Source organism: Mobula birostris, chromosome 4, assembly GCF_030028105.1.
Source record: "Mobula birostris isolate sMobBir1 chromosome 4, sMobBir1.hap1, whole genome shotgun sequence".
Taxonomy (NCBI): Eukaryota; Metazoa; Chordata; class Chondrichthyes; order Myliobatiformes; family Myliobatidae; genus Mobula; species Mobula birostris.
In genome coordinates this window covers 107,894,349-107,910,746 of record NC_092373.1, presented here as the reverse complement: position 1 = coordinate 107,910,746, position 16,398 = coordinate 107,894,349, and the positions used below count along the sequence as shown (strand labels likewise).

General features: G+C 40.6%; 1 protein-coding gene across 1 annotated transcript in view; it reads left to right on the top strand.

Annotated features, from left to right (window-relative positions):
* The first annotated feature begins 241 nt into the window (after positions 1-241).
* LOC140197066 (SH3 domain and tetratricopeptide repeat-containing protein 1) overlaps positions 242-16,398 on the top strand; it is a 109,958-nt gene continuing 93,801 nt past the window's right edge. Inside the window, exons 1-5 of the mRNA XM_072256985.1 lie at positions 242-303; positions 5,278-5,405; positions 6,361-6,466; positions 8,704-8,844; positions 9,716-9,908. Coding sequence (XP_072113086.1) covers positions 285-303; positions 5,278-5,405; positions 6,361-6,466; positions 8,704-8,844; positions 9,716-9,908 — 587 coding nt within the window. The 5' untranslated portion in view covers positions 242-284. The remainder of the gene's footprint in view (positions 304-5,277; positions 5,406-6,360; positions 6,467-8,703; positions 8,845-9,715; positions 9,909-16,398) is intronic.

The window sequence follows — 16,398 nt, the reverse complement described above, 5'->3', positions numbered from 1 at the left end:
TACTTGCAGGCACTTGGCAGATTTTCTCAGAATTTATTATGAAATAACTTGCGAGCGACAGCATAAACTTTTTAAAAAGTAGGCGGAGGCGGTGCCGGCCAGTGAGGTGAGAGCCCGCTACAATGAAGATAGCAGAGAGGGAGGACGCGACTACCAGTGACGATTTACTTTCGTGCTCGGTTGCAGAGGCGAGGGTGATCGTGCCTTGTGAAGCCGAGGACCGAGATCTGCTGCGGGAGAGGGTCCGAGTGGACAAGCCGTACAGAAGGCTTCATCACACGGACATGGAGCCCCACTTGAACGGTAACGCCTGCATGTCTTCATTCAAAATCCGATTATTAATCATGTTGGCCATGAGTAGCGTTTGTAATAAAGATGCTGTAATTATTCATTGAATTTGATGCAGTCCAACCTTTTCGAGACTTGCACATGGTTAAATTTGTAGGAATTTCAGACCGGGTTAGTCTGCGGCACAGATTCCGAAGAGCTGCCCACTGGTCAACATAATAATGTCAAGTTTCCCTATGTAACCTCAGTCATCCGCAAATTTCAACCTGGATCTCGGCAGTTTTGAGATTTGTTAATTTCCTCGGACATCCTACTAATCAATGCTGTTGTCGTGGAACTTCAGCAAAGCCTTTATTTTCTGTTCTATCACACCTGAATACGGGAGCATCATTGTCCTTCTGTCTCTCTGTCTGCCTACTGACTCAGCAAATCTGGTGCCTATACTCTCTCAACACTCAAAAAAAACTCAAAAGAAAACAATTAACACTGATATTTACTGAAGGCTTCCAATGGAATTGCATTAATGTTCTGAATTCTTCTATAGAGAGGAAAAAGTAGTTAAAATAATTCAAAACGTAATTAAGTGTACACCCTAGGTTTGAAACTTCTTTGGTATTAACAACTTTGCTTGCTTGTCCCATGCCTATCTGCTGAATTGTTACCCTACTTGATTACTTGAAAAAAATGCCCTTTGTCCATATTTGACAATATTCATGGCCTGGTTAATAACATTTGGTAAGATAAAAGTAACTTGTTGATGGTCTACAAGTCATTGACCTAGACAAACAAACCATCATAGAAAGGATACTTCAGACAAACTGGGAGGTGAAGGAAAACAAAGATAAAAAGATGCTTGTTCAGTTTTCCACTTTCTCTTGAAACAGTTTGTCTATCTTTTAAATAGAAATTACCCCAGATTGTCTGCTCCATGTTATAGGTTTATTAATTGATTGACTCTGATTGTTAGTGATATATTTTCATTAATTTTCAATTGTGAGATGATCAAAACTTTATCAAAACTTTAAATATCATATCCTGTGGGATATAGACTTGGTATACTGTATCTTATTGAGGTCTGACCAAGAAAGATAACACTTTTGTTTAACATACATCTTTTAGCGATCTAGTGAAGCCAATTTGAGGAAGAAATTGTTCCTGAAACAATTTCTCTGCTTTTCTCTGCTGGTAGATGTTATTTTCAGCACTGTTTTGCAAGATTTGATTTAAAATCTGCAATATTTTTAGCCATTGCAGTTACTTTTGTTTATGTGACATCTTCAAATGAACACTTTTCTCTTTGAGATCCTATCTGTCCTGTCCTTGCAGGTGTCAATGCTAAATCCAATACACATAACAGAGCAGGAATAACTGGAGAGAGAGCAGTAGCAGAAACACTTGAGCAACAATGATGTAGGTAGGAAGAGTGACGAGGTTCTGCAAAGTGAATTCAGGGAGTTAGTGTAAAGTTAAAGGACAGGACCTCCAGTGTTGTGATCGCAGGATTGTGACCCGTGCTGGTGAGGCAAGGAATAGGAAGATCATATAGTTTAACATGTGACTAAGGAGTCGGTGTAGGAGGGAACACGTCAGATTTTTGGGTCATTGTGCTCACTTCCAGGGAAGGTGGGACCTGCACAAAAGGGACCGTTTGCACCTGAACTATAAAGGGACGAGTGGGATAGTTTGCTAATCCTACATAGTTTGGTGGGGGGCAGGTGCTTAAACTAGAGTTGCAGGGGGATGGAAACCAGAGTGCCAGAACAGTTAGTGGAGAGGTTGTTGAGACAGATGTCAGTAAGACCTCAGACAAAGTCAGGAATCAAAAGGTTGAGCATGGTGTGGCTAATGTTCTGAGATGCGTATACTTCAATGCAAGAAGTATTGTAGGAAGGGCAGATGAGTTCAGGGCATGGATCGACATGGAATTATAACACTGTAGCCATTAGTGAGATTCGGTTGCAGGAGGGGCAGGACTGGCAACTAGGTATTCTGGGGTTCCATTGATTTAGACGAGACAGCTGGAGGGATTAAAAGGGGAGGGGTAGCGTTACTAGTCAGGGAAAATGTCACGGCAGTGCTCAGTAAGGATAGAACATAGAACAGTACAGCACAATACAGGCCCTTTGGTCCACAATGTTGTGCCGACCCTTAAACCCTGCCTCCCATATAATCCCCCATCTTAAATTCCTCCATATACCTGTCTAGTAGTCTTTTAAACTTCACTAGTGTATCTGCCTCCACCACTGACTCAGGCAGTGCATTCCACGTACCAACCACTCTCTGAGTAAAAAACCTTCCTCTAATATCCCCCTTGAACTTCCCACCCCTTACCCTAAAGCCATGTCCTCTTGTATTGAGCAGTGGTGCCTTGGGTAAGAGGTGCTGGCTGTCCACTCTATCTATTCCTCTTATTATCTTGTACACCTCTATCATGTCTCCTCTCATCCTCCTTCTCTCCAGAGAGTAAAGCCCTGGGTCCCTTAATCTTCTGATCATAATGCGTACTCTAAATGAGGCAGCATCCTCTGTACCCTTTCCAATGCTTCTACATCCTTCCTACAGTGAGGCGACCAGAACTGGACACAGTCCTCCAAGGGTGGCCTAACCAGAGTTTTATAGAGCTGCATCATTACCCCGCGACTCTTAAACTCTATCCCTCGACTTATGAAAACTAACACTCCATAAGCTTTCTTAACTACCCTATCTACCTGCGAGGCAACTTTCAGGGATCTGTGCACATGTACCCCCAGATCCCTCTGCTCCTCCACACTTCCAAGTATATAACCATATAACAATTACAGCACGGAAACAGGCCATCTCGGCCCTTCTAGTCTGTGCCGAACTCTTACTCTTACCTAGTCTCACCGACCTGTACTCAGCCCATAACCCTCCATTCCTTTCCTGTCCAATTTAACTTTAAATGACAACATCGAACCTGCCTCAACCACTTTCTGCTGGAAGCTCGTTCCACACAGCTACCACTCTGAGTAAAGAAGTTCCCCCACATGTTACCCCTAAACTTTTGCCCTTTAACTCTCAACTCATGTCCTCTTGTTTGAATCTCCCCCACTCTCAATGCAAAAAGCCTATCTATGTCAACTCTATCTATCCCCCTCATAATTTTAAATACCTCTATCAAGTCCCCCCTAAACCTTCTACATTCCAAAGAATAAAGACCCAACTTGTTCAACCTTTCTCTGTAACTTAGGTGATGAAACCCAGGTAACATTCTAGTAAATCTTCTCTGTACTCTCTCTATTTTGTTAACATCTTTCCTATAATTTGGTGACCAAAACTGTACACAATACTCCAAATTTGGCCTCAACAATGCCTTGTACAATTTCAACATTACATCCCAACTCCTATACTCAATACTCTGATTTATAAAGGCCAGCATACCAAAAGCTTTCTTCACCACCCTATCCGCATGAGATTCCACCTTCAGGGAACTATGCACCATTATTCCTAGATCCCTCTGTTCTACTGCATTCTTCGATGCCCTAACATTTACCATGCATGTCCTATTTTGATTAGTCCTACCAAAATGTAGCACCTCACATTTATCAGCATTAAACTTCATCTGCCATCTTTCAGCCCACTCTTCTTACTGGCCTAAATCACTCTGCAAGCTTTGAAAACCTACTTCATTATCCACAACTCCACCTATCTTAGTATCATCCGCATACTTACTCATCCAGTTTACCACCCCATCATCCAGATCATTAATATATATGACAAACAACATTGGACCCAGTACAGATCCCTGAGGCACACCACTACACACCGTCCTCCAATCTGACACACAGTTATCCACCACTACTCTCTGGCATTTCCCGTCCAACTACTGCTGAATCCATTTTACTACTACAATATTAATACCTAACAATTGAACCTTCCTAACTAACCTTCCATGTGAAACCTTGTCAAAGGCCTTACTGAAGTCCACATAGACAACATCCACTCGTCAACTTTCCTAGTAACTTCTAAAAGTAAGACTTTGGGGCAGTTTACATTCTTTTTTGTCGAGAGACCTTTTCCTATGCTGCCATTCTCTTGGTGATCCAGAAGTCCTCCCTCCTTTCTTACAATATCCCAACCCTGGAAAACCCATTCTCCCCATCTATGCCCCAAGTAGATAATATACCATAGATGGCAAGTAACAATGGTATAGATAACAAATAATATTGATGTAGATGACAAACAACTGTGGGCCTGTATGTAGCAAGAGGACATTTAGTATAATTTGGTATCAAGTTTGGCACAACATTGTGGGCTGAATGGGCTGTCTAGTGTAGTATACTGTCACATGTTACTTTTGTTAGTTACAAAGTCTTCATCTCTTTCTCCACTGTGAAAACAGAGAAGATGTATACTCTTCAGGAACCTGTACATCTCAATTTGGATATCAATTTTGGTCTTAGAGGGGCCCTTTAATCTCCTTGGATTCTCCATAATTTTCTCTGCCAAAGCTAGCCATGTCTTCTTTTTGCACTCCTGAATCCTCCTTGACTACTTGTATCGCACATTCTCCTTCAGCATTTTGGTTTGTGTGTTGCTCAAGATTTCTAACATCTGCATTCTTTCCTGGGGCCCCTGTACCTCTCCACGGATTCACTTGATCCCAGCTCTCTGTAGCTGCTTTTTTTTTGCCCTCAATATCACTTGAGATCCAAGGTTCCCTACTCCTATCAGACTTCCCCTTCACTCTTAACAGGAACTGCCACTATGTCACTTTCATGATACTGGTTTGTTTTTCTTTCTGTGAACTTGGATGCTTTTGCAAAGACAGCATTGATGCTGTTTTCCAGTTACCTGCTGTAGGTATTAGTGATGTAAGTCATTGGTAACATAATTAACTGTGGCTCCCATTCAGGACCAAAGGTGTCAGAATAAAGTTATAGTGTATATCTAGAAGAACCAAGTCAAAGTTTGTAATTTAAAAATGCAATGCAGTATTGTGAAGTAAGTTTCTGTTTCTTTCCTTGATAGATATATCAATGAAACTGGTGATGAAGAGACAAACAACAGGACTTCCTGATACTTTGCTACAAGACATGCTGAGAGGAAGGTTGCGAATTCTAGAGAATGACTGTGGAGAGGTCATAATGCTCCTCAGTGTAAGTCGCAATCCACAGAATCAGTGGCAAAAGAAAGATAAGGAAAGTGTTATCTTTGGTCTGCATCCATGTAGCACTGGAATTTCCTGGAGCACCCAACTTTAATATTGCTGGGATTGCAGTAGGCTAGGAGTCCTGGCATTGTAGAAACAGTGATAGAATTTTCAAACATTTCCAAAAGAATTCTTCCTTAAAATGCCCAGAATGGAGTTCTTCCACAAAGAAACCTGGCCTTCAGACTGCTGAGAAATCCAAGACCTCTAATGGGTTATGAGTAATTAAAGGGTGGAAGGAGATTACAAATAAGTTTCCTGTTTTCCTTTCATTTTTGGGAAGTTATCGGTTTCTCTAGGCTTTCTAGCAGTTATTTTTTTTCTCTCTCTAATGCCTTATCTGCTCTGCACTTGGTTAACTATTGGCTTTCACTGATGTACGCATTGAAGTCTTCTAATTGGTAAACAAATGAGACTCTAAGAAATGTTGTTCAAGATTAGCTGTCCAATATAATTGTACACTGATATCAATACAATGCTATGAATGAGATTTTTGTAAAATACTAAATATCCAAAAGATCTTAAAATTACACCCTTAACACTTAATCTTTAGTAATAATAGATCAACAACATACTTGTACTTCATTTGTCCAAATATTAACTTTCTTTCATTATTTGTCCAATACTTATTGCCAATCCTAATTACCCTTGAGAAGGTGGTAGTGAGCCATTGCTTTGAACAACCTCAATTGGGGTGATGGTTCTAGCACTGAGAAACATTGTTTTGGATACAAAGCAGAAACTTGCCCATAATGTTCAGCTTTATCTTACAGAATGTTGACTTATTTTAATGCTGGTTTATATCTTCTGAGGCAAATGTTAATTAAGGTAAGAATTTTATTCTTTTGCTAAGTTTATTGCTGGTGCGTATCAATTAACTCTTTTTTTATTGACTGTTTTAGGAGCTTTCTGCCAGACTGTTGTCCATATATAGTGACCAGGACTTGATTGTAATAACTTTTAAAACTTTTGAAGAAATTTGGAATTTTTCAACCTATTACTCACTAGGTAGGAACATTTTCTTCAATTTGTTATGAATATTGCAAGGATAGTTCACAGATTACCGAGCGTTCCATGTTTTCCTAAAGTAATAAAGTATGATGATGTAAACAATTCTTAATGGTATGTTTTATATACTAGGATTGGCAGTGCAGTTTGTAGATTTTAATTTTTGAAGAGCTTGTAATCTTAAATATAAAGTAATAATTTGTGACTATTTGTACTTCTAGTATACTAGAACATTGGCCCACGATGTTTTATCAGTGTTGATAACAACTTGTGTTAAACATCTTGCTGTGTGTCATCTCTGTCTCTCAGTTCCCTTTGTATTCATGTGCCTATTGAAAAGTCTCTTAAATGCCATCAAATTGCCTGTTTTCACGACTATTCCTGGTAAGCCATTCCAGACAACTACTACTCTTTGCAGTTGTATTAAAAAAATAAACTTGCCTCTTGTGGCACCTTTTATACTCCCATCAGCACCCCTCCCACCTTGGAATCATGTCCTCTGGTGTTTGACATTTTTACACTGGGGGGGTGGAGATTCTGCCTGTATCTATGCCTTTCATAATTTTATAAACCTTTATCATGCCTCTCAGCCTGTAATACTTGAGACCAACCTAAGTTTTCATCGTAGATTATACCCTCTAATCTAGGCAGCATTCTGGTAAATCTCTTCTGCACCCTCTCCATATCTCCGCATCGTTCCTGTAATGAAGAAACTAGAATTGCACACAATACTGCAAGTGCTGTGTGGCTTGAGTTTTATATAACTGCAACGTGACCTCCTTACTCTCATACTCAACACCTTTAGTAGTGAAGGCAATGCAGAGTTCCTCCAGCTTTTTGTGTGTGTTATTTTGAACTTCCAGCATCTGCAGATTTTCCTGTGGTTGTGATGTCACGTGCCTCCTTACCACTTCTTTGCCACCTTTAGTGAACTATGGACCTGGACCCTGAGATCCATCTGTACCTCGATATTAAGGGGTATATTATTAACTGTATACTTCCTCCTTTGAGCTCCTGAAGTGCAACACCTCACACTTGCCTGGATTAAATTCCATTTGCCACTTTGCTCCCCACAACTGTAACTGAGCTTTATCCCACTCTATTATTTGGTAGCTCTTTACACTGTCCACATATCCTCCAGTTACGGTGCCATCCTCAAACCTGCTAATCCATCTAAATCATTGATATGTTTCACAAACAGTAGGAGGGGTTTCAGCACTGATCCTTGTGAAACAACACTGTGGTGAACCTCCAGTTAGAACAATGGCTCTCTCGTGCTGTAGCGCTCTCTCTCCCTCCCTCCTTCCTTCTTTCTCTCCTTCTCTCCTCTCCTTCTCTCCTCTCCTTCCCTCCTCTCCTTCCCTCCTCTCCTTCCCTCCTCTCCTTCCCTCCTCTCCTTCCCTCCTCTCCTTCCCTCCTCTCCTTCCCTCCTCTCCTTCCCTCCTCTCCTTCCCTCCTCTCCTTCCCTCCTCTCCTTCCCTCCTCTCCTTCCCTCCTCTCCTTCCCTCCTCTCCTTCCCTCCTCTCCTTCCCTCCTTCCCTCTCCCCCCTCCCCCCTCCCCTCTCTCCCCCCCTCCCCCCCTCTCTCCCCCCCGCCTCGCACTCGCTCCTTCCCCCCACCCCAAGGGCAAACCAGTTCTGAATCCAGACTTGCAGTTCACTCTGGATGCCATGCATCTCCATTTTCTGAATCAACCTACTGTTGTTGTTCGTCCATTGTTGATGTCGATGAGGACCTCAACACCATAATGATGGTGTCGAGACTAGCGCGTGATTTGGATTTAAGTGAGGGAGAGTTGTGCAGCGTCAGCCTCACTCTCTCTTCCCAATTCCCATCTGGATCCAGTGGCAAGACAGAGTCTAGACGGCTGGAGATGGGAGTAGGCGCAGTGGATGACCAGGACGTCTTCAACCTACTAACCAACTATGAAGAGATGTTTCAAATGCCTTGCTAAAGTCCATCTAGATAATGCTTACCTTTGTCACTTCCTCAAAATAAAAGTTTATTGGACATGACCTGCCCCATTCTAAGTCATGCTGACTATCCCTAAGCAGGGCATGCCTTTCCTAATGTGCATAAATCCTAACCCTCAGTATACTCTCCATTGGCCTCCCTACCACTGATCTGAGGCTCTCTACTCTACAATTCGCCTGGATTATCCCTATTTCCCAGGCATATTTGTGTTATATTAAATTATCACTTTAAGATCTGTAACAAAAGCTTCTGGTGCCTTGTAGGTTTAATTGGTCATTGCATGGAGAATCTATTGTTCGACCAAGGGTTTTGGCTGACTTCTCTTGGTGAAGATGCCATGATTGATGTTCAGATAAGTGAAGATTCTCTCAAAATGATGTGTAAAGGCCTCCTTTCACAGGAAGGTAAGGATCTGACGTTTTAAATTGCATTTTAGTAGGAGCTACTCAAATAAAACAATTCAGTTGTTTAGAAAAAATAGAGGAGGGATTTATTTCAATTCCAACCATTTTCAAAATATTTTGCTGGTGCTGAAGGAAGTAAAAGGAAGGTTTTCATAAAAAGTAGTATTTCTTTAAATATGATTTGTGCTTCCTTTTCAGATTTGTATTTTGTTGTTTTCTTTCTATACCCATTCTTTAAATATATTAAAAGTGTTCCTGGTAAACGAATATTAAATAGACTTTAACAAAAATCAAAAAGGCTGAGTAAAACGGATTTGGAAACTTTGGCACTCATATGTATATGTCAAACACTCAAACCCGAAGATTCAATGTGTTAAAGCAAAATTTGTAAAGTGATTCTTCATAAATTTACAAATACCTATTTGGCTATAGATTTATAGTTGGAAATGATAAATGTAATGTGCAATAAAACATATGGTTGGGCCAATTGTTTTGCATTATGGGGATTTATTGGTTATTTCAGTATCTAAAATGGAAAATATTTCATTAGCAATGCTGATGAGCAAAATAAAAATCAATGTTTTATTTCAGTTTTTAAAAGTTGGTATGTTTCAAACTCTTGTTCAAAATGATGATTCTTCTGGTGAATCTCCAGCCAAAGCAAACTTGTGTAGTGTAATGCAATTGTGTCAGGGAGATTAGATAGTCAAATGATTCAATGAACATCCTTCTTTGCTTGATGTTTTGGAAGGAAGGGCTGGACAGCCGGCATGTTTGATTAATTAGAAGGATTATTACAATCTGGTTCTGCTTGACTGTGTATAATTTTACAGGATTGGAAGTACATGTCATTAACTGTTTTTTCCTATAGGGGTGTTTTTCATAACATGTCCATTTAGTCATCAAAGGTGTGAAGAAAATGACCTACAGCCTGAAATGAATGACCTAGTTACTGCTGCTGACAATTCGGAAAGAGGTTCCATGTGGTTTGGAGAATCGCTAGTCAGTGGAAAGAAGGTTTTGGTTCCAAAGTCACATGTGGAGGTCTTTGACCCTTTTCATCAGTAGGTGCCAGAATTTTCCTGAGACTGTTTAAAAGTTGTCAGCTTGCATAGAGAATTTCTTTCTTTCTTTTTTTTTGCAAAGACATCAGTTGTTGATCTTATTTTTGCTTTCCTTTGTGGACAAAGATGCTATCCTGCTCCTTCTCTTCCTGAAGTACTAATGATCTTCCTGGCAATTTCTTTGCATTCAGAGTAGTGTGGAAATTGTAGAATTATCTTCATGTGTTCATTATCTGACAGCCACAGACACTGGCAGATGTTTATGGTAGAAATTAAAGAAACAAAGATCCACCAACATCTGCCACATTTTTCTCTTGTTAGGTTGCATTTTTCTCTTGTTAGGATTGTGCAGAAGTTGCTGGGCTCTGGCTAACTAGGTCAAATCCCTTAAATTCCCAATGACTATTTGTGATGAGATGACCTTCACACCCTAGTATTAATTAGTGCAACAGAGTTGTGATTGTTTGCAAGTTGGCAGTTCCCGTCTTCAGCCAGCTGGATCTTTCTTGTTGTGCACCAGAAAACAGAGATGGGGCCCAACGAAAATTTGCATGATGTGGTGCAGAACTCTTCATCAGGACTAACTCGGCCCGAAACGTCGATTGTACCTCTTCCTAGAGATGCTGCCTGGCCTGCTGTGTTCACCAGCAACTTTGATGTGTGTTGCTTGAATTTCCAGCATCTGCAGAATTCCTTGTGTTTGGGAAACTTTTTCTTTCTTTTCAAATCCTTTATTATTACATTATTCAAAAAAAAACACAAGTACATCGAAGTAATAACACTTAAAATGTCTCAAGGAAAAAACATTATCTTAAAGACTGAAAAATTTTGTGATAATTAAAAAACCCTACTAAGCAGAAAACGTAGGGGAAAAAACCCATTAAGTGTACAACTCCAGAGTCATGCGTCATACAAAAAGCTTCTTAAAAATAAACATGAAACCGCCAGCAAGAAAGAAAAATATACCAAAAAATTTACAGTTAGATCGTGGAGAAAATCTATCAATTAGCTCAAATGATAATAATGAGCAAATGAGCCCCATCTTTTCTCAAAATCAAATAAAGGTTCAAAGATTCAACTTCTAATTTTCTCCAAACTAAGACATAGCATCACTTGAGAGAACCATTGTGACAAAGTAGGAGCTGATATATCCTTCCACTTCAACAAAATGGCCCTTCTAGCTATCAATGTAACAAATGCAATAATATGTTAGTCAGACACAGAAATACCATGGATATTTTGAGGAATTATTCCAAAAAGCACAGTTAATTTGTTAGGTTGTAGATTAATTTTAATTGCTTTAGAAATTGTCGAAAAAACTGACTTCTAGAACTGTTCCAGTATAGAACAAGACCAAAACATATGTGTCAGTGTAGCTATCTCAGTTTTACATCTATCACAATGACTATCAACATTAGGAAATATTTTAAAGAGTCTCTCCTTCATCAAATGGTAACGATGTACAATTTTAAATTGAATCAGTGAATGACTAGCACAGATCGAAGAAGAGTTAACCAGCTTCAGAATCTGCGTCCAAACTTTTTAAAAACGTACAGAGGGCAGCTAAAAGAATCATTAAGAGGGAAAAGATGAAATATGAAAGTAAGCTAGCAAACTATCAAAGTGGATAGTAAAAGCTTTTACATGTAAAAAATAAAGGCGATGAGATTGGATATAGGACCACTAGAAAATGAGACTGGAGAACTAATAATGGGGGACAAGGAGATGGCAGATGTACTAAATGAGTATTTTGCATCAGTCTTTACTGTGGAAGACACTAGCAGTATGCCAGGTGTTGTAGTGTGTGAAGGAAGAGAAGTGGGTGCAGTTACTATTACAAGGCAGAAAGTGCTCAAAAAGCTGAAAAGACCTAACGGTACGTAAGTCACCTGGACCAGATGAACTGCACACTAGGGTTCTGAAGGAGGTAGCATTAGAGAATGTGGTGGCATTAGCAATGATCTTTCAAAAATTATTGGATTCTGGCATGGTGCCAATGGATAGGGCAATTGCAAATGTCACTCGCTCTTTAAGAAAGGAGGAAGGCAGCAGAAAGGAAATTATAGACCAGGTAGCCTGACCTCAGTGGTTGGGAAGATGCTGGAATCAATTGTTAAGGATGAGGTTATGGAATACTTGGCGACACAGGGCAAAGTCAGCATGGTTCCCTTGAGGGAAAGTCTTACCTGACAAACCTGGTGGAATTCTTTGAGGAGATTATAAGTAGGATGGATAAAGGGGATGCAGTGGATGTTGTATATTTGGACTTTAAGAAGGCCTTTGCCGAGGTGCCAATCTTACCAAGTAAAGAGCCAAGTATTACAGGACAGTTGCTAACATGGTTAGGGCACTGGCTGATTGGTAGGAGGCAAGGTGTTGGGAATAAAAGGATCCTTGTCTTGTTGGCTGCCAGTGACTAGTGGTGTTCCACAGGGTTCAATGTTGGGACTGCTTTTTATGCCGTATATTAATGATTTAGATGATGGAATAGATGGCTTTGTTGCCAAGTTTGCAGATGATACAAAGATTGGTGGAGGGGCAAGTAGTGTTGAGGAAACAGGTAGGCTCCACAAGGACAAGATCTTAGATTAATAGAATGGGCAAGAGAGGGGCAAATGAAATACAATGTTAGAAAGTGCGTGGTCATGCACTTTGATAGAAGAAATAAATAAGCAGACTATTTTCTAAGTGGAAGAAAATTCAAAAAACTGAGATGCAAAGGGACCTGGGAGTCCTTGTGCAAAATATCCTAAAGGTTAACTTGCTGGTTGATTTGGTGATGAGGAAGGCAAGTGCAATGTGAGCATTCATTTCAAGAGGTCTAGAATACAAGAGCAGGGATGTGATGCTGAGGCCTTATAAGGCACCGATGAGGCCTCACCTTGAGTTTTAGGAACAGTTTTGGGCTCCTCATCTAAGAAAAGATGTGCTGTTATTAGAGAGGGTCCAGAGGCTATTTACAAGGATGACTACGGGAATGTAAATGTTATCATATAAGGGATATTTGATGGCTCTCGGTCTGTACTCACTGGAATTTAGAAGGATCAGGGGTGATCTCATTGTAACCTTTCGAATGTTGAAAGGCCGAGACAGAGTAGATGTGGAAAGGATGTTCTCCATGGTGGGAGAGTCTTGGACAGGAGGGTATAGCCTCAGGATAGAGGGTTGTCCATTTAAAACAGATGCAGAGAAATTTCTTTAGCCATAGGGTGGTGAATTTGTGGAATTTATTACCACAGGCAGCTGTAGAGGCCAAGGTCATTGGGTGTATCTAAGACAGAGATTATTTCTTGCTTGGTGGAGGTTGAGGAGCAGGAGAAAAAAGATCAGCCATGATTGAATGGCGGAGCAAACTTGATGGGTCAAGTAGTCTAATTCTGCTATGTCTTATGATCTTATGGATACATTGGGCAAGCTGGGACTTTTCTCTTTGGAGCAAAAGAGGATGAGGAGTGACATGATAGATGTGTACAAGATAAATGACTTACTTAGAATGGACAGTCAGTGCCTTTTTCCCAGGATTACAGTGACTTGTATGAGAGGGCATACTTACAGTGATTGGAGAAAGTATAGAGGAGATGTCAGAGGTAGGCTTTTTTTTACACGGAGAGTTGTGTGTGCATGGAATGCACTGCCAGGTGTGGTTGTGGAGAGAGGTATATTTGAGGCATTTAAGAGCTGTTACCTCTCTACTTTTCTTACATCGGTGTGCCTATGTGGGATGGAAGGGTTAGTTTAAAAGGTTGGCACAATATTATTTATCTGAATGGCCTGTACTGTGCTATACTGTTTTATGTCCTATCTCTCCTCATCTTTCTTCTACTAAGCCATTGTTGTATACCATGACATTCCATCTCCAGTTTTCCTCCTGTGTGCTGCAGGGTGGGGACTTTTTTCCAGTCCTGCTTTTTTATGGAACATAAATTTGAGAGGATTCAGAGAAGAACTTCAGATGCCGATGGGCCAAACACAAGCAAATGGGACTAACTCTCCGGGCAACAGGCTGCAAGGATGAATTGGGCTGAGGGGCCTCTTTCTATGCTGTAAGACTCCATGAATATTGTCTTTCAGCAAATGACTTCTCCACCTATGCTGTCATTTCAGCAGTCAAATGTTTATCTAGTTTGACCTCCTAATGAACTAGGAGAGAGAAGCCTCTGGGATCTGATTGCAACCTCAACTCTGCATTCCCGTTTACTCCCAATAACTTTTCCACACCTTCCTTACCTGAAATCCAAATACCTTAATGTCCAAAGGCTGTTTCCACTGCCCTTTGAAGATGGGTTCCAATGCCTCACGATACTCAGAGAAAAAAAAATCACCACCTGTTTTTTTTAAATAAACTTATTTTTAAATAACAATAATCCCTGGTAGAGAAGTAAGCATATCTCCCCATCCACTGAGCCGGAACCCCTCAGGACCTTGTATGCTTCAATCACTGTCTCTAATACTTGTCCAGTCGGATGGGCTGCTGATTATAGGATTACTAGCCTACTCTTGCTAATAATAAATCTTCTCAGAACTGTTTCAAGTACATGTACATTCTCAACTAAAGCAATCAATATTGTACTCAGAACTTCAAATGTGTTCTCAGCACTGACCTAAATCACTGAAGCATAACTTTTATTTTCACATAACAAAAGACAACATTGTGTCAAGTTTCCTGAGCAAATGTTTCGATAGAGATGTGGCAAGCATAAATCATGCACTGGGTCTCCCAAATTACTGTGCGATGTAGATAATCTGCTGCTTTACTTTTTTGCCAAAATAGACAATTACTCATTTTTCCAAGTATTTGTGCATATACATAACCTATGTATTTACCTTTTGTGGCCCTCTTGTCTTCTCTTCACAAAGAAAATGAAGAATGTGCAGGAACTGGAGAGCAGGTATGACACGAAATTAAGGGCTAGAAGAAATTGGAGAGGGATTTGGAAATGGCAGAAAGATTTTTAAAATCAGTATTGCTAAACCAATTTAAGTTGAAAATAATTGGTGGGTGAACTGCTGTCCATAATCGTGCAGTGCAGAAATGAGCCAACCATGTCTGTGTTGACCGTCAAGAAATCACCTACACTAATCTCATTTCCCAGTCCTTGACCCAAACTTCCTATGCCTTAGAAATTCAAGTGCTTGTCTAGATATTTAGATATAGTGAGAGCCTATACCCCCACCACCCTCGGGCAGCATGTTCCATATTCCAGCTACCCATTGGGATGAAAAAAAGTTTCCTCCAATCTCCTCTAGATCCTTCTAAGCCTCCTGTCCTGTCCTCTACTTTAAACCTGTGTGCCCCAGTTTTAGATGCCTTTTCAATGGGCATGGGGAGAAATTTTTTACTATTTATCCTGTACATGCCCTTCATAATGTTGTGTATTTCAGTCAGCTTTTAATCATAACTGAAATGTAATATCCCAGCCACTCCCCAGTACAACTAGTTTCTTTCGAGAGTGTGAAGCAGATGTGTGCACAGTTCTCCAGGTGTGGCTTAACCAATGTTTTCTTGTAGCATAACTATATTGATCTCATATTCTGTGCCCATCTTATACAGGCATCCTGTATGCCTTCTAACTCTCCTGATTCACTTTCAGGAACCTTTCAACTTGTACGCCAATGTTCCTCCACATTCTAGGGCCCAAACATTTATTGTGTATGTCCTGCAAAATACAGTATTCCAGGATTAAACTTCATCTATCATTGCTCTGTCAACACTTATCCCATAACCTAAGTCAATCCTCCTCACTATCAACAATAGCCCCATTCTTTTGTTTCATTTGTAGATTTCCTAATCGTATCTAAGACTGTAATTCATTCCAGGTCGATAAAACGTATTGCAACAAGGCTCCCAGTTCTTTTTGAAGTGGTATGCCACAGGGTCACAGGCATCTAATTGCAAACACAATCCTCCATCTTCCCTTGCTATAATGAAAGTTTTGGATCCATTTTGCGAACTGACCATGGATTCCTTAGCCTCTATCTTTAGGGCTTTGCTACTAGTGATCTCAGGGGAGAGACCTAGAAGACCCCCCTCCTCCCTGAATTTTCCTGCTCTGTTTCCAACATATTATCAATATACTTAATGTGCATGGCCTGTCAGTGGTGTCAACAGAGCTTTACCAAGAGGGATTTCTCGCAGGTCAGTGGTGGTTATTTAAACAGAGAGCTTCAAGAGCACTTGTCCATTGTATGTGGCCTATCAGCGGCTATAACTGGAGCACCAATCATGAGTTAGATAGCAGGGAAGGTTCAGGCATAAAAGGGAAACACTGCCCAGTGGAGCGGTCATCGACGGAGTGATCTGAGGCAGAGTGCAAGGGCTTTGCTTCATTCGGGCTTCGGTGAGGTAAGTGGGTGAGTGGACTTCATTTTTTTTTCTTTCTTTTTTTTTAAAAGAGGAATGAAGAGCATGTCTGTCAGGTTAGTACTTTGCTCTGGGTGTCAGATATGGAAATCCAGGTGCACCGCGATGCAGCTTCTGAGAGATCATGTT